Source organism: Sorex fumeus, unplaced genomic scaffold (genome assembly GCF_029834395.1).
Source record: "Sorex fumeus unplaced genomic scaffold, SorFum_2.1 ptg000054l, whole genome shotgun sequence".
NCBI lineage: Eukaryota > Metazoa > Chordata > Mammalia > Eulipotyphla > Soricidae > Sorex > Sorex fumeus.
Genome location: NW_026606111.1, coordinates 27837063 through 27860597, shown reverse-complemented (window position 1 = coordinate 27860597; position 23535 = coordinate 27837063). Strand labels below are relative to the sequence as shown.

The window sequence follows — 23535 nt, the reverse complement described above, 5'->3', positions numbered from 1 at the left end:
CAGGAATGTGAAACTCACAATATATATTAACCTAAAAAAATTTAAAACATAGAAAAGAGTTTTTCAAATATCTTAGAGGTGATGGGTTTTGAACAATATCTACAAATTTATTTTGTAGATTGCAAATCTACATGGATTTATAAATATTCAAACAGAAATGTCAATACAAAGAACAAATCTGTACTTCACAATGCATAAACTTAAGAAGGAAAAAAAAACACCTACTGGAGTGGCAGACTGGTAGGAGAGAGGCAAATGGGGGAAGAGGGTGCAATGGTGGAGAGGTTGATGTTGAAACATTGCATGTCTGAAACCCAATCATAAATAACTTTGTGATTTTACCAAATAAAATTTTTAGAAGAGTAAGTCTGTCCTGAATAGGTTTGTGTTCAAAGAGTTAACATTAACTATTCAACACTACAATATTATATTTCAATTTTATTCATTTATTTTTTTCTATTTTTGTGGTACAGGAGCCACACCCAGTGGTGCTCAGGGTTTACACCTGGCTCTATACTCAGGGATCACTTAGTGCAGGGGAACACTTGAACAGTACTGGGAATGAACCCTAGCCAACTGTGTGCAAGGCAAGTACTGTCCTACCAGCCACGTGAACTAAGTTCTCTTTATTATTTACTTTGGATACTATAACATCAGGGTGGTTATTTCTCTAGTCATTAAAAGATCGCCTAGAGATGATTTGTAGGAATATAATAAAAGCTCAGCAGTATAAAAGTCCTTTATGACTTCAAGTAGCATCAATTAAAAGCATAGTAATTTTTACTCTGGTAGGTGCACTATTAAAAGTTATGATCAATGCTTTAAAAGTTAATCTTTTTTGGACTAGAGTGATAGCACAGCGGGTAGGGCATTTGCCTTGCACGTGGCCGACCCAGGTTCGATTCCCAGCATCCCATATGGTTCCCCAAGTACCGCCAGGAGTAATTTCTGAGTGCAGAGCCAGAAGTAACCCCTGATCATCACCGGGTGTGACCCAAAAAGAAAAAATAAAGCTAATGTTTTTCAGCATTCAAAAATGTTATCTTACCCAAAGAACTTGTTTTGTAAAACAAATCAAAATGAGGGACAAATTACACTTGTGGCATAATTCTCCATATTGATAATTTCTAGAAACCAGGTTAAAAATTCAAATGTCAGTCAACCAAGAAAACTAACTGTACTTTTTCAATTATGGTTAAAAATTACCTATCAGGGGCTGGAGCAATAGCACAGCGGATAGGGCATTTGCCTTGCACGTGGCCGACCTGAGTTCGATTCCCATTATCCCATATGGTCCCCTGAGCACCGCCAGGAGTAATTCCTGAGTACAGAGCCAGGAATAACCCCTGTGCATTGCCGGGTGTGACCCAAAAAGCAAAAAAAAAAAAAAAAAAAAAAAGTATCTATCATTAGGAGACAATAAGGATAGCCCCATATTTAAACAGCAGTAGTTGGGCTTACAAGATACTTACCCTATCATCAATGATGACCAAATCTTTTGGTTCAGTTCGATCAATTTTCAAAACCCGGTATTTTGTTTCTGCATGATTGCTCCCAACTAGAAAGTATCTCTAAAAAGAAAAAGGTATGATATCAGTTTGTAAAAACATTTTAGAACTACTTTCAGTTTTGAGAATAAATACATTCATTAAGGTTACTTTTAAAAATCATATTTCTGTTCAGCATATCTGGCAGATTTTTAAAAAGATTGATTTCCAAAGGTCAGTTTTAAAATTGAATAGTGTTCATGGTGTTATGATAAACATCAGTCTGACATCTGAAATGCACCCAGAAACCAGGTCGGGTGAATTTAATTATGCTGTACAGAGATTGGAGACTGATGTTTAAACTTTTCCAGGAAGGAGCAGCTCTGTTAAGAATCAGAAAACTCAGCATATAATTAGAAATACTGAGACAATTATAGCTATTAAAATATTAATATTTTAACAAATGTATCTTTATAAAATGTCTAGAGAAGACTAAAAATGACTAAAATGAATAGATGCTTTATTATTAAAATCTATTGCAAAGTCCTATGAAAGATTAAGATGAGTGTACTTTCTCAATAGCTTTTTATAGATAAGCTATAGGAAATAATTAATGTTCCATCTTTCCTGAAACACTTCCTTGGAGCATTATACTTAAACACATTAGTCTTCTTCAGTGAACACAGAAGATAAAATGAATAATGAAAGTGTAGAAAAGAATAATCTTATATTTAAATAAAAATCCTTTTAAGGAAACCAAAGTAAATAAATATTTACAGTTACATTTAATAAAATAAAGCTCCACTAGCAAAAATAAAGACAAATTCACTCAAAATTGTCCTTTTTAAAGTGGCATTTTTAAGCATACTGAAAATCAAAAGACATTGTCACAGTCTGCTGGCCTCTCACCATATTGTTGGTTAGATAAGACACAGAAACACAATTAAGTAATGAGGTTCTCAAGATTGAAGGTCAAACTGAAGTATGTTGACCACAGCAGGAATTCCACACAGAAAAGATTAACGTGAATTAGTACAGATGCAAAAAATGTCATAGTCAGGACTTGAATTAAGTCTTAGAATGGGTGTAAGTTTTTAAAGTAAGGTTTTTCTTACATCAGAATGAGGTTACCCAGTTGTGTTGTCTTAATGCTAAGTCTGCAAAAATGAATGGATGCTTTATTATTAAAGATATATATAAATGTATATGCCTATAAAGGTCTGATCTAAACTTCCAGATTATAAATAACAAAATTTCCATTACGAAATGAAAGCCCTGTCTTCAGAGGAAAACTAATTGAAAAACCTGTATATTCTACATGACACTACCTGTTATTATGTGAAAATAAAGGAGTGATATTAAAAGTTCATAGACCGAACTGAAAAGACACTACAGGGGTTAAAGCACTTGGCTTGCATGCAGCCAATCCTGGTTCTATTCCTGTCACCACATATGGCACCACCGGGAGTGATCTTTGAGGACTGAGCCAGGAATAAGCCTGGAGCACATCTGGGTGTGGTCCCAAAACCAAAAAAGATAAATAAATGAATAAATCACAAACTAACTTGATGCACTGGGGGCAGCTCAAAGAGCACAGACAGAAGAGGGAGGAAGTCATAGATATGAGTACAAGCCTGGTCTCAGCGAATTGCCTTCCTGATACCTGACCCCCTGCTGAGAAGAAAGGGAGGAAATCAGCCCAAGAATAGGAGGTTGGGGTGAATGGAAGAGGGAAGAGGAGGGAGGGAGGAGAGGGGAGGGGAGAGAAGGGGAGAGAAGGGGAAGGGAGGGTAGGTGAGGAAAGAGAGTGAGGAAAACCAGAAAACATTTTCAGGGCTTGAGGAAAAAGAGTTTCCAGGAAAGGAAATGGTAATACACAATACAAAGATCTGAAAGGAGAAGACTTTTGGTGTGTTTATTAGAGAACTAGATTAAGAGGGAAAGCGATTATAAAATACCTAACACAGTGAACAGTGCTCAACACAAAGGTTTAGTCATTGAATGGCACCTCTCTTTTCTCCTATATTGTTTAAGACATTAAGAAGTATGTTCTGGGCGCTGGACCGATAGCACAGCGGGTAGGGCATTTGCCTTGCACGCGGCTGACCTGGGTTCGATTCCCAGCATCCCATATGGTCCCCCTAGCACTGCCAGGAGTAAATTCCTGAGTGCAGAGCCAGGAGTAAACCCTTGTGCATCACCGGGTACAACCCAAAAAGGAAAAAAATAAAGAAGAAGTATGCTCTGGTTTGGAGAAAGAGAAACTCAACCTCCCTCCCCCCCCCGAAAAAAAAAAAAAACAGGAAAAAGTAGCTAAGAAGCTAAGAAGGAGGACCACTTCTGCAGGGCCAGAATAGAACTGCAATAGGAGCATGCACAAATCTATTTTAATTAGTCACTTTCCTCCAAAGAGAAGAACATGCAAATTAATAACTACCAATAGATAACTATCATGGATATATGAACTGAATGCAACAATAGCAGAGAAGGGGTTCTTAGCTGGTGAGGATCGGATCAAGATTTTCAGAGAGGCTGGTTTTGTCACAATGCTAACTTTGACCTTCAAGAATCTTGAAACAGAGCTCAATGTACTGAGACCACCATCACCATCTGCAACAAGCAAGCATCTCATAACTGTCTGCACCCACACCCCCACTCACCTCAGTCCTTTATATCAAAATTGAACACTTACTTCAAATGATCTAATAAGAAGCACCTAAGCAAGCAGGGGTTAACCTCTCATACCTCTGTGCTTCTGATTCCCTGGCCTTGAAAGCCATCTGGTTTGACAGGAGCCACAGTCAACCACAGACTAATTTCCATATCACCTCCTAAAACATTTAAAACCCATCATTTTTTAAAGCAAACTCACAGGAAAATAGCCCTTTGAATTCAACCACTTAGTAAGGGGCATAACACCAGTCTTAAGGAAGGGAACTGTGCAAGGCAAGTGCCCAACCCACTGTGCTACTAGCTCTCTGGCCCAGTTCTGGGAAACCTTAAGATCAACTGCAACAGGAGCAATTCACACAAAGAAAGACAGGACGCCTGACTTAGATGCTACTGAGGAGATGCATTCTTGGCCCTGGAGCACACCCATAGAAGGGCAGATCTACGCCTTCTAGACCCACACCCATCCAAAGACTCCACGAAGTCAAGAACAGAGATGTTAAAAATCCATCAGATAGACAAGCCGGTCTCAGAAGGGAGATAGACAAGGGGAACAGTATAAGGAGGCACACTCCCTTTTGTGGTCTAATCCTAACAAGATCTTTCCGGCAGGGACTAGCGACCTCTTGTGGAGTGAGTGAGGTAGAACAAGAAGTGCAATTCCCAAGCTGCGGACAGAATCACTCTCCTACACTGCCCTCTGCTGGACATCTAATTTTTTTCACCCCAATGTTTTCAAAAGGTGACTTCCAGAAAGCCTTTTTCGATTAGTATGCTTACTCCCATTAAACACACCAATTCTGTAACTATATGTATTCATAGGCTTCGTCACATCTAATATTATGCTTGAAAAACATATCTCAGTATTTAAGTTTGTCCTAAAAAATCTTTTCCTGACATTTTCCTCCACTGATTTAAACTGTTTTTTACTTTGATGTCTTTTTAAAGTCTCTGGGAAGAGTAATAGAACAATGAAAAATAATGAAATACTACACTGAAAATCCATATGCCCTTTTCCTAGAGTTACTGATACTTAATATGTTGCTACATTTTCTTTCTTCTGTCTTGAGATTAGCTTTTTTCCTTTCTTATGAACCCTTTGAAAACAAGCCACGGTACCATAACATCACGATCATGATCATCCTGTTGTTCGTCGATTGCCTCAAGCAAGCACCAGTAACATCTCCTTTATCCTAGCCCTGAGATTCTAAAAAGTGCCACATTCAAGGCTTTTTCAGGGTTAGGAGAATGAGACCCATCATTGTTACTGGTATTTGGCATATTGGGTACGCCACGGGGAGTTTGCCAGACTGTGCCGTGTGGGCAGGTTACATTAGGTAGCCTGCCAGGTTGTCCAAAGCAAGAATGAGATAATAAGATGTCACGCGGCAGCGCACATATGACATAACATTTATCACCTCCTAAAACCTCAACTTGTATCTCTTTTAAAAATGAGAACATTATCCCACACAATGGTAACACCCCTAATATAACAGTATCAATATTCAACCTATTGTCTGCATGTGTGCCCTTCAAATCCACTATAGCTGACTTTTTTAAGAACTAGAATCCAATTAATTATGTGCTGAATTTGCATAGTGAATGTATTGAATGTCTCATATGTGTAATGCACAGGAAAAGAAGAATTGATTAAGCACCTGAAGGAAAAGACGAATTGAAGATATGTGTTATAGGTTCAGTTCATGGATGACTTGGATATGGAATGAAAGTAATTAGTCCAATTACTTTTATTTGAGCAACTAGCTAAAAGGTGGCACGAGTTCTAATGTCAGGATGAGAAGAAGAAACATTTCTGAGGAAAGTAACAGAGTTCTGTTTGCAGTATGCCCAAAAAGATCAAGCTACAAGTCTGCAGAGACCATGTGGCTGTTATCAGCACATAAATGGCATTTAAAGTCATAGGGCTATGTTAAAACTACTAGGAATAAAGACAGAAACTGAGCTCCCCCTAAAAAAAAATTAGAGGTATTCAGAAAATTACTTATGGATATGAAAAAAGAACTAGCTCAGAAAACAAAGAAAAAGAGTCAGTGACAGGGAGTCATTATAGAAGGTTAGAGTCATCAAAGCAAATGGAGATCATTTGGGAATAGTCAGAGCACTCACATTCACATCAAGTAGAGCTGGAGGTCAAGTAAGATAAAGACAGTGAAGTGCCCAGAGAGTTTGACAATAGGAGCTTGTAAGTGGCCTTGCTATGGGCAGTCTCAGTAATGGGATAGGGACAAATCAATAACGCAGCAAATTGAAGAGTTCAGTTCTTCTGGGGAAAGACAGAAGACTGAAATTTCCATTACTCCCAAACATCTTTTTTGTGTGTATGTGTGACTTAACTCTGGAGAGAGGAATGTAAGATTCATTAAACCCTTTCCCATGAACCAACAGGGAAAAAAATGCTCCACCAGAATAAGAGCTCAAACCAGAGAAAGAAAAAGAGAGAGGAGCTGGGAAAATAAGGATATGTTCACTAAAGAAACTACAGGATGATGAAAGGAGATCTTGGGATGGTCAGACTGCTGTGAGTGTGAGGAGCAACTAGTCTAGTGTTCCTGCCACTGTGTCAAGAAGATAAGACTGATAAGAACACCTGACATGGGAAAGTTCGGAGAGAATATGTGCCTATCTGACATTATATTCATGAAAACTTCTAATGAGGAACTATAGGAGCTAGAAAGGTCATCTCAAGGACTGGCAGTCTGAAGTCCGAGTGACTAATGAGATTAATAAAATGCTTAAAAGAATTAAGAAAATCAAGAGCATGGAAATTAGAATCTATAATTTCCATAAATCAGGCATGCATCAGCTGGGATTGCCTAAACACATACATATACGTGGGTGCACATAAATCAATACAGTGGGGAAACATTTGTTTATAAAGTCTTGTAGATATGTTTGAAAGGGTGGAGAGGGAAGGCCTTGGGCATGAGTTATAGGGAATAATTATGAAGCAAATAAAAAGCTATATTAAAATGCCCACTGAGATGAAAGATGATCAACATGACTTTTTTCTGAAAGTTAAGCATTACTATTTATGAAAATAAACCAAAGAAAAACCCCCACTGAGTGGGAAGATACTTGCACATCACATATCCAACAAGGATTAATACATAAAATATACCAAGAACTCGTCGAACTCATCAATAACAAACACACAACTAGATTTATAGTGAAATAGTGGAATAGACGTTGGCAATAAAGGCTCCTAAATTACTATATATCACAGAAAAAATTAAGTATCAGTCCTGAGCCCAGTTTTCATGAGAAACACATGCATTCATAAATCTAAAGGGGGGAAACTATAACATGGAATCAAAGTGGGTAGGGGGACTAACAGATACAGAAATATCTGGCATGATGTGAAACAACCACCAATTGTTGGTAGAACTAACGTATCTGGGGGAAGACAAGTAGTGGAAATAAAGTCTACCTTCCAGGCAGAGATATAAAACTGTGATCCTGCCAGAGAGATGATGAAACAGATGGAGAACAAACATAGATATACAGATGCATGTGTTTCCCGAGAAAACCAGGCCCAGGACTGATACTTAATTTTTCTGTGATAGAGTGATTTCTTATACTTTGCATGAGGCAGACCAAGTTGGATCCCTGTCACAACGTGGTTCCCCAATGACAACTGAGAGAGACCTCTTAGATGTTGCCCCCAAACCAGTAAAAACAAAACGCACTGCTGGAATAACCCATCTCGAAAACAAAATCTAAATCAGATACAAATGCAGAGGCACAGAACTGTAATACAGACTTTTGGCACAAATAGGGATTGAGTTGTAGTCTAGGAAGATGGAGGTCCACTGTTAGGAGGGTCTCCTCCGATTTTCCCACTGTGGCTCCGCTGTGTATGTGTTGGGGCAGGGGCAAAGGGGGCACAGTTGGACATATGCGCACACGTCAAAGAAATAATAGCTGTGAACTTCACAAACTCAAGGAAAGAACCAACCATAGATATCCCAGAAGCTGAAAAAACATCCAAATCAATTAATTCACACTGATCTGCACCATAATTTATCATATTGAAGGGGCTAGAGCGATAGCACAGTGGCAGGGCATTTGCCTTGCATGCGGCCGGTCCAGCCGAGCCGGGTTCAATTCCTCTGCCCCTCTCAGAGAGCCCGGCAAGCTACCGAGAGTATCTCACCCGCACGGCAAAGCCTGGCAGCTAACCGTGCCGTATTCAATATGCCAAACACAGTAACAACAAGTCTCACAATGGAGACATTACTGGGCCCACTTGAGCAAATCCATGAACAACAGGAGAACAGTGCTACAGTGCTAAGTTATTGAAAGTAAACAGTTAAAGATATATATATATACACATATATATATTAAAGGTTGCTAAGGAAAAGAAAAAAGTAACATACAAAGACACCTCTATCAAACTTTCATCAGATTTCTCAGGAGAAATGTCTCCTATATAGACTAGAGAAGAATGAAATGACATATTTACACTAACAAAAACTTTTTCAGACAAACAATAACAGAGTTTACAACATAAGACATGTTCTACAAGAAACGGTAAGAAGTTCCTTCAACATGAAAATAAGAAAAAGGGCACATCATAAAAACCAGACACCATGATCAAGTAGGATTTATCCCAGGGTTGCAAGGATAGTCCAATATATGCAAATCAAGTAACATAATCACTCCACATCAGCACTACTAGCAGTCATCCCTGAGCACTGAGCTGGGAGTAGCCCCTGAACACTGCCAGTTGTGGTCCAATAGCAAATAAAAACAAACAAAAACAAAAATTAACTCCAAAGCTTGGAGAAAACTATGGTGGTTACAAGAGGGAAGGTCGCAGGGAGAAAGGAATGAGGTGGGGGGAGAAGGGGGTGTGTGTGGCAAAATAGCACAGAACTTGGATGGGGGGGTGGAATAAATATACACATGTAGAGATGTGAAAGCTGAATCCCAAAAATTCTATAATATACTAAACTAATGATAAATCAATTAAAAAAATTAAGGTCAAATCAATTTTTTTAAATAATTGATTTAGAATGCAACAAAGTTCCCACGTGTTTATAAAGGGTTTTGAATCTTTCCCAATAGCAAAGTCCAGAAATTATAAAGATTAAACTTGGAGAAACTTCTTTTGATTATAAAGCAACACTCAAACGTCCATGGCTTTCTTATATACAAATAATGAAAGAGAAGAAAGAGATATTAAAAAAAAAATCCCGTTTAAAATAGTACCTCAGAAAATCAAGTACCTCAGAATCAGCTTAACTAAAGAGGTGAAGGACCTATACCAGGAAAATTACAAAACACTACTTCAAGAAATAAAAGAGGACACTAGGAAATGGAGACACATCCCCTGCTCATGGATAGGGAGGATTAACATTATCAAAATGGCAATACTTCCCAAAGCACTATACAGATTTAACGAGGTCCCTATCAGGATACCCATGACACTTTTCAAAGAAACAGACAAAACACTTCTGAAATTCATATGGAACAATAAAACCCCATGAATAGCTAAAGCAATCCTTGGGAAAAAGAAGATGGGTGGCATCACTTTCCCCAACATCAAAGCAGTCGTAATTAAAACAGCATGGTATTGGGCTAGAAACAGACACGCAGACCAGTGAAACAGAGTTGAATATTCTGTCACAGATTCTCAAGTATATAATCACTCAATCTTTGATAAAGGAGCAAGAAATATAAAGTGGAACAAGGAAATTCTCTTCAACAAGTGGTGCTGGAAAAAATTGGATAGCTACCTGCAAAAAAATGAACTCTGGCCTCTGTCTAACACCAGGCACAAAAGTCAGATCAAAGTAGATTAAAGACCTCAATATCAGACCTGAATCTGTAAAGTACATGGAGGAAAATGCAGGCAGAACCCTCCATGATTTTGAAGCTAAAAGCATCTTTAAGAATGAAACACCACTGACCAAGCAAGTGGAAACAAACATAAACAAATGGGATTACATTAAACTAAGAAGCTTCTGCACCTCAAAAGAAACAGTGATCAAAATATAGAGAGAGCCCACAGAATGAAAAGAATATTTACCCAATACCCCTCTGACAATTGGTTAATATCCAGGATATACAAGACACTAGTAGAATTGTATAAGAAGAAACCTCAAAGAGCATCAAAAAATAGGGAGAAGAAATGAACAGGAGCTTCCTCAAAAAAAAATATAAATGGCCAAAAGGCACATGAAAAAATAAATGCTGCACATCACTAATCATCAGGGAGATGCACTGACACACATTCAAAAGAACAAAAGCAACCAGTGTTGGTGTGGATGTGGGGAGAAAGGAATGTTCCTTCGTTGTTGGTGGGAATGCTGACTGGTTCAGCCTTTTTGGACAACAGTGTGAACATTCCTTCAAAAATTAGAAATTGAGCTTCCATATGACCCCGCAATACCATTTCTGGGAATATACCCCAAGGGTGCAAAAAAGCACAGTAGAAATGACATCTGCACTCCTATGTTCATTGCAGCACTGTTTACAATAGCCAAAATCTGGAAACAACCCGAGTTCTTGAGAACAGACGACTGGTTAAAGAAACTTTGGTACATCCCAGGAGGTTTACTCCATGGCTTGGAGGCCAGCCGCACACTCTGGGGTAAAGGCAGCTCAGATAGAGAAGGGGGCACCAAATAAAGGATGTTGGGAAGATCCGCCCAGAATGGGAGATGCATGATGAAAGTAGACTATAGAACGAACATGATTGTTACCCAATGCCTCTTCTGCAAACCACAGCACCCAAAAGGAGAGAGAGAATGAAAGGGATGCCCTGCCACAGAGGCAGGGTGGGATGGGGGGATGGGGGGTGGGAGGGATACTGGGATTAGTGGTGGTGGAGAATGGGCACTGATGGAGGAATGGGTATACTCAATCATTGTATAACTGAAACCCAAGCACAAAAATTTGTAAGTCTACAACTGTACCTCATGATGTTTCACTAATAAAATTTTTTTTAAAAAAAAAAGATATTTTAATGTATTTTAATGCAACCAAAAAAAAAAAAAGAAACTTTGGTACATCTACACAATGGAATACTATGCAGCTGTTAAGAAAGATAAAGTCATGAAATTTGCTTATATGTGGATGGTCATGGAGAGTATCATGCTAAGTGAAATGGGTCAGAAAGAAAGGGGCAGACACAGAATGACTGCAATAATTTGTGGAATATAAAATAACATAATATGAGACTGACACCCAAGGACAGTAGACACAAGGGCCAGGAATACTGTTCCATAGTTGGAAGCCTGTCTCATAAGCTGGGGGAGAAGGCAGCTGGAATTACTAAGTCAATGATAGTTGGAGGAATTATTCAGAATGGAAGATGTGTACTGAAAGTAGATAAAGGACCAAATGTGATAGCTTCTCAGTATCTATAGCGCAAACCATAATGCCCAAAATTAGAGAGCATAGGGGAAATTGCCATAGAGACTAGGGTGGGTAGGGAAGGGGTGGGGGGGATACTGGGGACACTGGTGGTGGGAAATGTTCACTGGTGGAGGGATGGGTGTTCAATCATTGTATTACCGAAACTCAAACATGAAAGCTTTGTAACTGTATCTCATGGTGATTCATTTAAAAAAAAAGTTAAAAAAAAGACAAAAATAATAAACTTTATACAAAGAAAAAAATAAATTCCTTTTGATTATTAGAGGCCCATTATTCTTTTTGCACTGCCCAATAAAACAGCTGGATTGAGTAAGTGAGGAGGAAGAGTTGCAATACAGTTAGATTGTGGGAAGTAATTTCCGGGTGATTTTTTAAAATAATACCTTTAATGTAAAAGTTCAAGTGAAGTTTAACACTAATTGAAGCTGTCAGACAACCTAAATTTACTTCTCTTTCAAGAAATCTGATTTTCTTCAGATAAAAAGTGAGTGATTAATTAGCCTGTCATTATTTTTTTTAAAGATGATGTTAGTAGATACTGAATTTCCTGTTAAATGAATTACTTATCGTGTTCCATCTGGAGTTCATGATTGTATGTTAGAAGCAAACTCATCTTTATATTAAATCACCAACTTCAAGCTATGTATTTTAGTTTAACCAGTTTCCTTTAAAAATTATTTTTAAAGTATATCGAATACTCTCGGTAGCTTGCCGGGCTCTCCAAGAGGGGTGGAGGAATCGAACTCGGGTCGGCCATGTTGGCCGCTTGTAAGGTGAACACCCTACCGCTGTGCTATCGCCAAACACAGTAACAACAAAGTCTCCAATGGAGACGTTACTGGGCCCGCTCAGGCAAATCGATGATCAATGGGAGGGCCTTTACCTTTACCTTTACCTTAAAGTATAGGTTTCATGTACATAATGCATTAACATGTCCTGTTCTGACTTATGTGTCACCTTTCCTATCTACTTCCTACCTAATTTTTCCTCCTTCCCTTTGATAACCTTTATTAACCAGTCTTTTAATCCAAAAGTTTTTTTTTTAATTTGGTTTACTTTTGTCTACTAACTTCTTCCTATACACAGTTTATATTTCTATACAGAAGAGTGAAATCATATGGTCATTTCTTTCTATATCTAGCATATTTCACTTAATGATAATACTCTTTAGATAAATCCATGTAGCTGCATATGACAAGATTTCATCCTTATATGCTTATATACATGTATGTATTTAATATTATCTTGATTAAAAACATATAAAGAAGCTTATTGCACCTTTCCATTCCATTTCACAAAACAGAATAAAACAAGAACTACATTATGAGAAATGCAGCCTCTGTTTGTGTAAGTGAGGAATGAGAAAGAATAGTATAGAAGGCTATTGGCTAAGGAATTCAAACAGTGAACCAAGGATATAGTGTGGGAGAAAATATTGCAGTTAGGAAACACAAGTGTATACTTTTGTCCAAACTCTATGATTTATATTTGCACATTTCAATTTATGTACATTTTAAATTTAAAAAAACATAAGGTTAACTTATTAACAAAGTAAACCATAAGGTAAACCTTATTAACAAAGTAAACATTAAGATAAACTTTATTATCAGTAAAAATTCAGACAATGTCAAATTCAATCAGTAAAAATTATAGACAATATTTCTACACTAAGGACCTTTTGTTATCAAAGTATGGTAGACATTAGTCCACCATCTTCCAAATCTTCCAAACGGCTAGCTTGTTGCCAATAAAACTCTTTCTCAACGCTTCCAGAAAAAAGTATTAAATATATTTTATTTTAAATACCTTATGAGGCTGGAGCGATAGCACAGCGGTAGGGCATTTGCCTGCACGCAGTCAGCCCAGCCGACCCGAGTTCGATTCTTCCTTCCTCTGCCCCTCACAGAGAGCCCAGCAAGCTAACCGAGAGTATTTCGCCTGCACAGCAGAGCCTGGCAAGCTCCCCGTGAGGTATTCAATATACCAAACACAGTAACAACAAAGTCTCACAATGGAGACATTATTGGCCTGCTCCAGCAAATCAATGAACAACGGGAGGACAGTGCTACAGTGCTAAATACCTTATAAAATAAAAGGTGGGTTGGAGTAGAATAAATTTTAGATAATCAAGGAGAAGTTCATTGTTTATTTTGGAGAGAGGTAATGGTATATGGCTTAAATTTCCATAAGAGAAATGCTAAAAGCCAAAAGGCAAGGACATAGGAACCTAAAGTTCTAGATTATCTGACTTATCAGAAATATAATTATCCTTCAAAACTGCTATAAAAATTTCTCATCATGTCCACTCAATTTTGACAGGTACTTTGTCACAGACAAGTTACTAACTATGTCAGTTTCTACCACCCAGATCACACTTTCAGTAGCATTTCAGTACAGCCCTCTTCACCTCATTTTCTTCCTCATTGAATAATAATAGTAGTAGTGAAGGTAATAATAACAACACTTACCTATTAAAATTTTCTTAAGGATTAAATAATAAAATATATATAGTCCCATGAGCAATTTCAGACACAAAAGTGTTCCATATGTGTTAGTTACTAGTCTTATAGCTGAAGTTTTTATATTAGAGTTTAGGTTTTGTTTTAATAATATTACCGACTAGAGTTAGTTTTCTAATTTTAGGATCTGCTTAGTTGCTAGAAATGCTATGCTTTTTTCTAGGTTAGTTACGTTCCCTAAACATTGAGTTTATTTCTCCAAAAACTTATTTCTGCTTAAATCTTTAACTTAAAAAAATAATTTTATTAATGATATTTTGAAGTTTTGGTATTAAATGCAGCAGATAATGCTCAGGGAGAGTGCCCTAGACCAAACTTTCCCTGAAACACAGAAATGATTCCACAGACAAATCATACTTCTTGACCACGGTGATTTCTCTATCCAGGAACAGATTCCGATCACATCTGAGTTCATCAGAGTCCATCACCTTGCACCTATGCTAAGTTCTTCGTAGCATGCTGATAGGGATCTCAAACTCTCTTGTTCATGTTTTTCCATAGGGGAGTTCCCCTCCTCCAAGGAAAGTTCTCTACAACTGCTCTTCTAGCATCCTTCTGAAAAACTCACCTTTTATCTCTATTCTGACCAGTTAAGTTTCCAAAAACTCAGACCAGAGCTTCTTAAACTCTTTTCACTCTGAATGTCCACCAAAAGGAAAGAGACAGATACAGAATGATCTGTCTCCTAGGTAGGACTTAAAGATATACAGTGAAGTAGCAACGAAGGTTCAAAGGCAACAAAATAGGTGAAGTGATCCATAAAGTTGAGTTGCGGGGAAAGGGTGTACGGGGTGTTGGGTTCGCTGGGGGAAACAGAAGGGTACACTAGTGATCGATGTCGTGTTGTAATCAATATTAATAGTGTTGTAAACCACAGGATTGCAATGAAAAATTAAAAATAAATAAGTATTTTTTTCCACTCTGAATCCTTTGACTGGGGTAATTGTTATGCAATCCCAGGTAAAAAGGTACATCAATATCAGTGCAGCACTGTCCTCCTGTTGTTCATCGATTTTCTCGAGCGGGCCCAGTAACATCTCCATTTTGAGACTTCTTGTTACTGTGTTTGGCATATCGAATACATTACGGGTAGCTTGCCAGGCTCTGTGGTGCGGGCGAGATACTCTCGGTAGCTTGCCGGGCTCTCCGAGAGGGGCGGAGGACCGAACCCGGCTCGGCTGGGCTGGCTACGCTTAAGGTAACTGCCCTACCGCTGTGCTATCGCTCCAGCCCATCAATATCAGTAGACAAATCAAACATTTACTATTAATAAAATAAATAAATCTATTAACAAATTTTAATATTTCTATTTGTAAAAGAAATTTATTATTAAATTTTTTTTAAGTTACATAACCCCATGCTGCAATCCACAATTTAAGTAGCTAGAGCTCAGATGAGTAAAAAGGGCTACAACAGAGTTCTTGATCACACGTGTCTGTTCTCAACCAGCATCTATTAAGAGTCCACTATTGAAAGACACTCTGCCAAATCTGTGCTGAAGACAAGCAGGCTTTTGATTTAAGGAGCAAGGTGGCTATTACAAAAAGAAAGAACAACAGACAAGTACAGGGTAGATACAGGGAACCAAAAACAACACAATTATACTACTGAATAAGGCACGTAAAGATACATAGTTTATCCTTCATGTTCGCTGAATTGATCTTAAACTAGATGAAAGACTAGGCAGACAAGTTGAGGAGAAACCCTGTATCATTTTGAATATTAACTAAGAGATTCAGAGTTTACTCTCCTTAGAACAGAAGAACTAAATGTTTCTGAGCCTTATATGAATTGAGTTCTAGGAAGAAGAGCCAGCGAATGCTCAGCTTATAAGTGGGCTGAAATTTGCATGTGAGCATAGTATTTATGTTTATGTTATCTAATATATCACAACATTGATGTTTATGTTATCTAGGGACGTTTACCACATGTTATATACAATGCAGAATTTTTTTTTTCAATTTCAAGACTCCCACCAGAAAAAAACAACTGTAGGTATCTGCAAATACAGTTATGAGGTAATTTCATGTTCTTGTTTGAATCTAATCAAATTATCAGCAAAAACTCAAAGGACAATGTTTCTGCACTAGGGAGGGCCTGAGTGACACATGTTATTGGAACCATTAAAACTGAGAGATTGTTAAGTACCTCTTCTCTATCTATTAGGGATAACTGCTTCCACCCGACAAGCCTAGTAAGAAAAACTGCATCAGGAAGGGTTTCTAGGGTATGCAATCTTGATGTCAAGAAGTATCATCTTCCGTGCAGACCCTAATATACACTGCTAAAATAAAAGTTTAGAAAGCTATGTTTTATTTTCCAGCCACAAAGTTTGTACTTCTATAAACGCAATTCTCTAACTTTTAGGGAACTAGTTAATGCGGGGGAGGGGGGGGGAGAGGGAACCGATCTGCTTATTCTACTGATAACTATGTCTCATGGTCATTCAAGTTTTACTTAAGCAGTACACGTGCGTGTAACAACATCAAGCAAGGGATGGTATGAACTGGAAAACAGAAACGTTACCAAATCATGAATCTGTCCCCCTCCCCAATCCCCAACCCCGCATACTTCCTGCCTCTTCAATAGCCAAAACTGCAGAACTCGAATATAAAGAGTGAAAACAATCCAGTAACTCATGGATAGTTCCTGAAATGCCAACACCTGTTCCCAGAATGTGCCCCCCAACTGCGGCTCTTAAATCAAGTACCCAGAGCAAAATCAGCAGTGCCCTGGGTGCCGAAAACGCAGACACCCGCCCCCCGCGCCCCCCGCCGACCCTAAACACACAAAGCAGTGTCTGGCCAGGACTGGGGTACAGGACAGGGCATGGTGGTCGAGCCCGAAGGCACCCACCCCCTTGGCCACCTTCTTCCCTCCCGCGCCCTCAGGGGCCGAGTACTCACAGCTCGGGTCTCGTACAGAACCAACTTCTGGATCGAGCTGATAAGGGGGGCGGCGGCCGAGGGCATGGCCAGAGCAAATAGGGTCCCCGGAGAAAGCACCAGGCCGCAGCCCAGATTGTGGCAGTCGCCCTAGAAGGCTGGCAGAGATGTCACCTCAGCCCCCAGACAAGAGATGCATCCAGGATCAAAGCCGCCGGCCCGGGCACTAAGCACACAGCTGACCCACACAGCACGGCGGTTTCCGGATTCCTTCGCCCCGCCTCCAAGCAAACCCCGCCCCGGGCCCGGCGAAGGCGGAGCTGGAGGATGTACCATAGAGAGGTGGTGTAGAGGCGCCCAGAGCCTGCGTACTGCCCTAAAAGGAAGCAAAGATGGCCATCACTGATGAGGGCAGAGAAAAAAAGTGGGCGGAGAAAAGTTTATAGTATTAATTCTCTGGGGTGGGTTGTTTGTTTGTTTGTTTGTTTGTGTTTGTTTGTTTGTTTGTGGGTTTTTATGGAATTGAGTTACTCGCCTTGGAGCAGTTCTCCCCTAATTGCAAATAGATCCATTCTCAAGTGTGAGGGGTTCCCCCACACACACTGCCTATTCTCTCCTTTATTTTCCGGGAAATTTACTCTGATGCTCCTACACCGAGTGTAAGTGCTTTTTTCCTTGCGTGACTACGGTGAGCATCAACAAACTCCGTATCATTCAGACAGTGTGTCATCCGAGGAATGGTTTTAAATCACCTCAGCTGGAAAGTCTGTACTGTGCCAAATATTTGTCTGACTTACAACATTTGTAAATTCTATCAAATATTACATATGTACATTGTTCTAAACCTCTAACTTTCTAGTTGGGCAGTTCAGGGTTAAATCAATGTTTCTTCCATATGTTCTTTGTTGTCATCTTACATATTTAATGTTCCCTTTCTTATTGTCACCTTATATATTTAATGTTTGCTCTCTTAACAATTTATTATTTAATTAAATAAGTGGGATTTACAAAGTTATTGATACTTGAGTTTTAGGAATACAGTATTTCAACACCAATCTCACCACCAGTGCCAACGTCCCTCCACCAGTGTTCCCATATTCCATCCTCTGCAATCATTTAAGACCCCACCCCTGCCTGCCACCTTAGCAAGCACATTACAAAGTTTGGTGGTTGCAGCTTCGATCTCACGTTCTCAATCTTGTTGAGTCTGTGCTTTGAATAAATGGTTACACCACTCACCCAAATCACAAGTATAACCAAAGCTCCAACCCAGATTCTCCCATTACTTCCCTTTCTCATGTTTTCCAACCCCCTCCCTTCTTGATGTCTCTTTCTTTCCTTCTCTGACCTTCTCCTCCCTAAACTCTGGGATCAAGGGTGATCTAAGTAGCTCCCCTTCCTACATTACATTTCCCAGTCCAGTTATTTTATATAATACAGAAAAGTGAGATCATCCTGTGTTTGTCCTTCTTCTCCTGGCTTACTTCACTCAACATGATATCTTCCCTACCAACCAGGTTGCAGCAAATTGTATGATTCCATTGTTCCTTGCAGCTACATAGTATTCCATTGTGTATATTTACCACATCTTCATAAACCATTCATTTGTTGTTGGATACTTAGGTTGATTCTGTATCTTAGTTGTTCTACTAAGTGCAGCAATGAATAATGGTGTGCATGTCCTTCTGAATGAATGTCTTTCTATACTGGGGGTAGATGCCCAAAAGTGGAATTGCTGGATCATATAGCAGCTCAACTCTAAATTTACTGAGACTCTTGAAAAGCAGCTTGATTACACAGCACTCACATACACAAACATGGCAACACAGCCCTTTATATCAGTAATTTCAATGTCAATGGACTAATCTTTCCTCTCAATCATACATTTGGGGAAATGAGTTTATTCACAATTGAAATAGGTACTCACAAAAGTATTTAACAAGAGAAAATCCGCCACAGTAGCAACTCTCAAGGGCCCGCCCCCAAAAGGCTCTGGGCTGTAGCGTCGGTGGTTCCCTAGGCAACCGCCCAACAGATCCCAAAGTCCGGGAAACTGCGGCGGGCTCTGCGGAGTACACTGGAAAGAAGCTGCCTGGTAAATAGGGGGCCTCGCCCACCGCCCGAAGGCCTTTGGCTAGAGATTAAATAGAACCCCACACCTGCTAGGACCCCAGACCAGTTACTTTTATTGCAAAATTAAACTCTGGGATCCCTGGGTAAATTCTGGATTTTAAAACCGCTTCCTCTTTCAAAGATTAGTCTTCAGTCCATAGATATTTACTAAGCACCTTTTCTTGAGAATGTATAGCAACCAGAGTGGCAGCTAGTCTAATTTAGATGGGAGCGGTAGGATTTCCAGTAGAAGGGACTCCTATAAATCTCAGAACCCACTGCTGGACGGCTTCTCAGCAGCTAAAAAATGTGTGGGGATGGGGCAGAATCTGTATTGAATTTATAGCACAAATACACAGCATAATGTAATATTTGAGATTTGTGTTTCATTCCAAGTTTGATAAATTTTAGCAGCAGTTTTTAAGTATGTCTTTGAAGCAGGATTGGGGCCCTTGATAATGAATTCTGGTGTATTAAAAAACTTAGAATTTGGGGCTTGAATCAATATTATAGAGGGTAGGGTGTTTGCTTTGCACTTGGCTGAGCCCGGTTCAATACCAGACATTCCCTATGGTCTCCCGAGCACCTCCAGAAGTAATTTCTGAGTGCTGAGTCAAGAGTAACCTCTGAGCATCGCTGGGTGTGACCCAAAATGCTGTCTAGAGCCCATTAAAAGAACCCACCAAGGGACTGTTCAGCAATCTTTTTCTAACAGCACTCTAGCAGCAAATCCCAATGTGAGGGAACCTAGAAGTTAGAAATATATATGCTAATAAATATATATTAGCATATATGATTTTTCTATTTGCATTTTCCCTAATTGAGTTCTTTAGAGAATTTTTTTTAATGTCATATATACTGCAAATTTCTGAAATTCGCATTTTTTTTTTGGTCTGTAACTAAGAGCCTATTAAAATGGTAATAGGTGACTTTAACTCACTTGAGATTATTGGTAAAATCTATGTCTCTGATGGCATGGGTTATTTTCTAGAACACATAAATTCATAGGCTAATCTAGTTACCCCAATCTGCCTATTTGTTCCAACTAACTTTAACAATCTAACTCTCTTCTTGTAGCATGTTGTACCATGACTGTTAACAAAATGAAAGAAGAGCAGCATCCTTTTGTAGACATATTTGATGAAGATGAAACTGAGAAAAATTTCATGTTGTCCAAACCTGTTTGTTTTGTTGTATTTGGGAAGCCAGTAAGTTATTTGTGATAGCTACTTTATATGATCTTTCTATTTTAAAAGTCATAATCTTATGTAGCCATACAAGAAAGGAAAATCACCATGTTCTTCTTTTGAGTGATTGTTACTTTCATTATCTGACTTAAAACCTGATATAACATTGCTTGTAAGTTGATAATTTTCTCTCCTTACACACTCTAAATGAAAAGGAGACTGGGTTTTGTATTCTAAGGCATTACCTCCAAAATAATGTCTTAGAATACAATCGCCACTACGCTCCAGGCCGCTTTCCAGATGCTCTGGCCGAGCCTTAAGCAGGAGTGAAGTCCCATGGAACCCAGGTAATGTGGAACTTTGTGACCTTGGACACTGAACTCAACGGGATCCAGGAGCAGAAATCGTCTGCCTGCTTCCCCCCAGTCTCTGGTGACCCAGGAGTCACACCCATAAGTCACACCCTTCCGGCACCAGATAATCTCCTCATCGGCCACCCTCCAGAACTCACGGCTGTTCCTCCCAGACAGGAGTATAAATTGAGGCCCCCATAACCATGCCATCAACTCCGAGCCAGGCTGTTCTCATTCAGGCTGCCCCAGAGCGGGGCGGGCGGGAGCTCTCCCCATCCCAAGGGATCCAGCCCCAGCAGCCAACCTCCACTACCCAATCACCACCACGCTCCAGGCTGCTTTCCGGACACATCATAAGACACTTCCTACTCATTTTCCATAATTACCACATCATATTTTATGGGATTCAGACAGGAGGCAACAAATCATAGAGAGAAATATATATATATATATACATATATAGACATATATGTATCTCTGTCTCTCTGTCTCTCTGTCTCTCTGTCTCTCTCTCTCTCTCTCTCTCTATATATATATATATATATATCACACTCACGGTCATGGTCCTCCCATTGTTCATCAATTTGCTCGAGCAAGCCCAGTAACATTGTGAGACTTGTTACTGTGTTTGGCATATCGAATACATCACGGGGAGCTTGCCAGGCTTTGCCATGCGGGCGAGATACTCTCGGGAGCTTGCCGGGCTCTCCAAGAGGGACGGAGGAATCGAACTCGGGTTGGCCATGTTGGCTGCGTGTAAGGCAAACGCCCTACCCGCTGTGCTATCGCTCCAGCCCATATATATAAATATATATATATGTATATATACATACACCTCTCAGAGAGCCCAGCAAGCTACCTAGATTATCTCACCCGCAGGGGCAGAGCCTGGCAAGCTCCCTATGGCGTATTCGATATGCCAAAAACAGTAATGATAACAGGTCTCATTCCCCTGACCCTGAAAGAGCCTCCAATCGTTGGGAAAAGACGAGTAAGAAGCTGCTAAAATCTCAGGACTGGAACCAATAGAGACGTTACTGGTGCCCACTAGAGTAAATCGACAAACACGGGATGACAGTGATACAGTGATACCACCAAAGTACCCACCATGTCTATCATTAGTTATACATGATCCAAGGTTTTGTCAGACACAACTTGTATATAAACATTTGTCAAATTTGTTATGAAGCTCTCTGAATATGTAACAGTGACTCACTGGTAGGTTCCTGCACTAGCTCTGAAGCCACTGCGAGATGCTAGGTCTTGCCTCACCCAGTGTGATAGTGACCCTGTGCATTATGGTTGTTGAAAAATAGCTTGCCTTCCTAGGCACATCTACTTAAAACCTCTAAAGAGCTATTTTCAACTACTGAGATATTTAATAGTTATCAGTAGGTAGCCAGAGCTGGTTAACTAAAGATCTTCTCAAGAACACAGAAGCTGGGGCTGGAGTGATAGCACAGCAGGTAGGGCGTTTGCCTTGCACGCAGCCAACCAGGGTTCGATTCCAGCATCCCATATGGTCTCCTGAGCATGGCCAGGAGTAATTCCTGAGTGCATGAGCCAGGAGTAACTCCTGTGCATCGCCGGGTGTGACCCAAAAAGAAGAAGAAAAAAAAAAAGAAGAAGAAGAACGCAGAAGCTAAGGATAAGGTTTCATAGCACTGTCATCCCATCAATTAGCTCGAACGGGCACCAGTAACGTCCCATGTTTGGTTTAATTTTATATCAACTTTGGGATAGCTACAAGAAATAGTTCCAGTAACTTTCATTATATTTTTGCAAAATGTCATGGAGTTTGAAAGGTCAGCAGTGAGGGGCGGGAGCAAATAGCACATTTGCCTACATGCAACCAAGATGGATATGAGTCCTGGCACCCCATAGTAGTACCCAGAGCATTCCAGAAATGATCCCTAAGCATAAAGACAGGAGTAAGCCCTGAGCACCAGTTGGTGTGGCCCCAAATTTCCCCCAAAAAGATTGTCCTAAAACTCAACAGTAAAAACAATAAAGTAGAAATGTTACTTCATTAGAGGGATATTTTGTATTTGTGATATCCTACTCAAAGATTCTGTTCAATGAACGCTTTGCTCCTGAAAGTTACAAAATGTAAATTTGTCAAAACATTCATGATTATAAACTTTAGTAAGAAAACAAACTAATAAATGTCAATATAGACACAATGATATATGTTCAGAATTCAAAATCTGACAATCAAAAGAAAATATTATTTAGACTGTCATTATGATGAAACATTCTGCTGGTCTCAAGGTAAAATGTTAAACTTCTTTTACTTAAATTACCTCATAAAATGAGGCAAATGTGACAATTTCTGGAGGGAAATGAAGCTATATATATCTAGGTTTTACTGTTCATTTGTTTTTGTTTTTTTTTTTTTGAAAAATAACATAGCATTGATATAATAGTGACCATCAATAGACTCTTTCAAAATGAGATTATCTCTTTCACTTATAATAGTTGTTCTATTGAATTTTAAATACTGTCTTATTTTTTTAAGGGGGTTGGGAAGACAACTTTGGCCAATTATATAACACAGACATGGAAATGTATTCCTGTAGAAGGTAAGTTTTACCTTTTCTTTCCAATATCATCTTATGAGTATATTCAAGTTTGCATTAAAATGTAAGGAATTATACAATTAATACTCACCAAGATTCTATGATTTTGTTACATCTTTATCACATCCCACAGTCAAACAAGTGAATATGATGTTATAAGGCACCAAATAAGTTTTGCCATTCTACTAATCACAGTTTTGTTCATAGAATTTTGGACTGGATCTGAAATGTCTTTGATTCCATTCTACTATCTCCATTTCTATAATTTTAAAAATTAGGACTCTTCAAGGTAAGTGTTTGTTTAGTGTCTCCCTATGGAAGATGAGATTCTCACAGCTG

General features: G+C 39.2%; 2 protein-coding genes across 2 annotated transcripts in view; one reads left to right on the top strand and one right to left on the bottom strand.

Moving 5' to 3' along the window:
• Positions 1–17237, bottom strand: part of FIG4 (FIG4 phosphoinositide 5-phosphatase) — a 138119-nt gene extending 120882 nt beyond the window's left edge. The window contains exons 1-2 of the mRNA XM_056125023.1: positions 16987–17237; positions 1473–1571 (exon numbers count right to left, since the gene is read on the bottom strand). Of these exons, the coding sequence (XP_055980998.1) occupies positions 1473–1571; positions 16987–17052 (165 nt within the window). The 5' untranslated portion in view covers positions 17053–17237. The remainder of the gene's footprint in view (positions 1–1472; positions 1572–16986) is intronic.
• A 2928-nt stretch (positions 17238–20165) lies between these two features.
• Positions 20166–23535, top strand: part of AK9 (adenylate kinase 9) — a 138346-nt gene continuing 134976 nt past the window's right edge. The window contains exons 1-2 of the mRNA XM_056125450.1: positions 20166–20285; positions 23136–23199. Of these exons, the coding sequence (XP_055981425.1) occupies positions 20166–20285; positions 23136–23199 (184 nt within the window). The remainder of the gene's footprint in view (positions 20286–23135; positions 23200–23535) is intronic.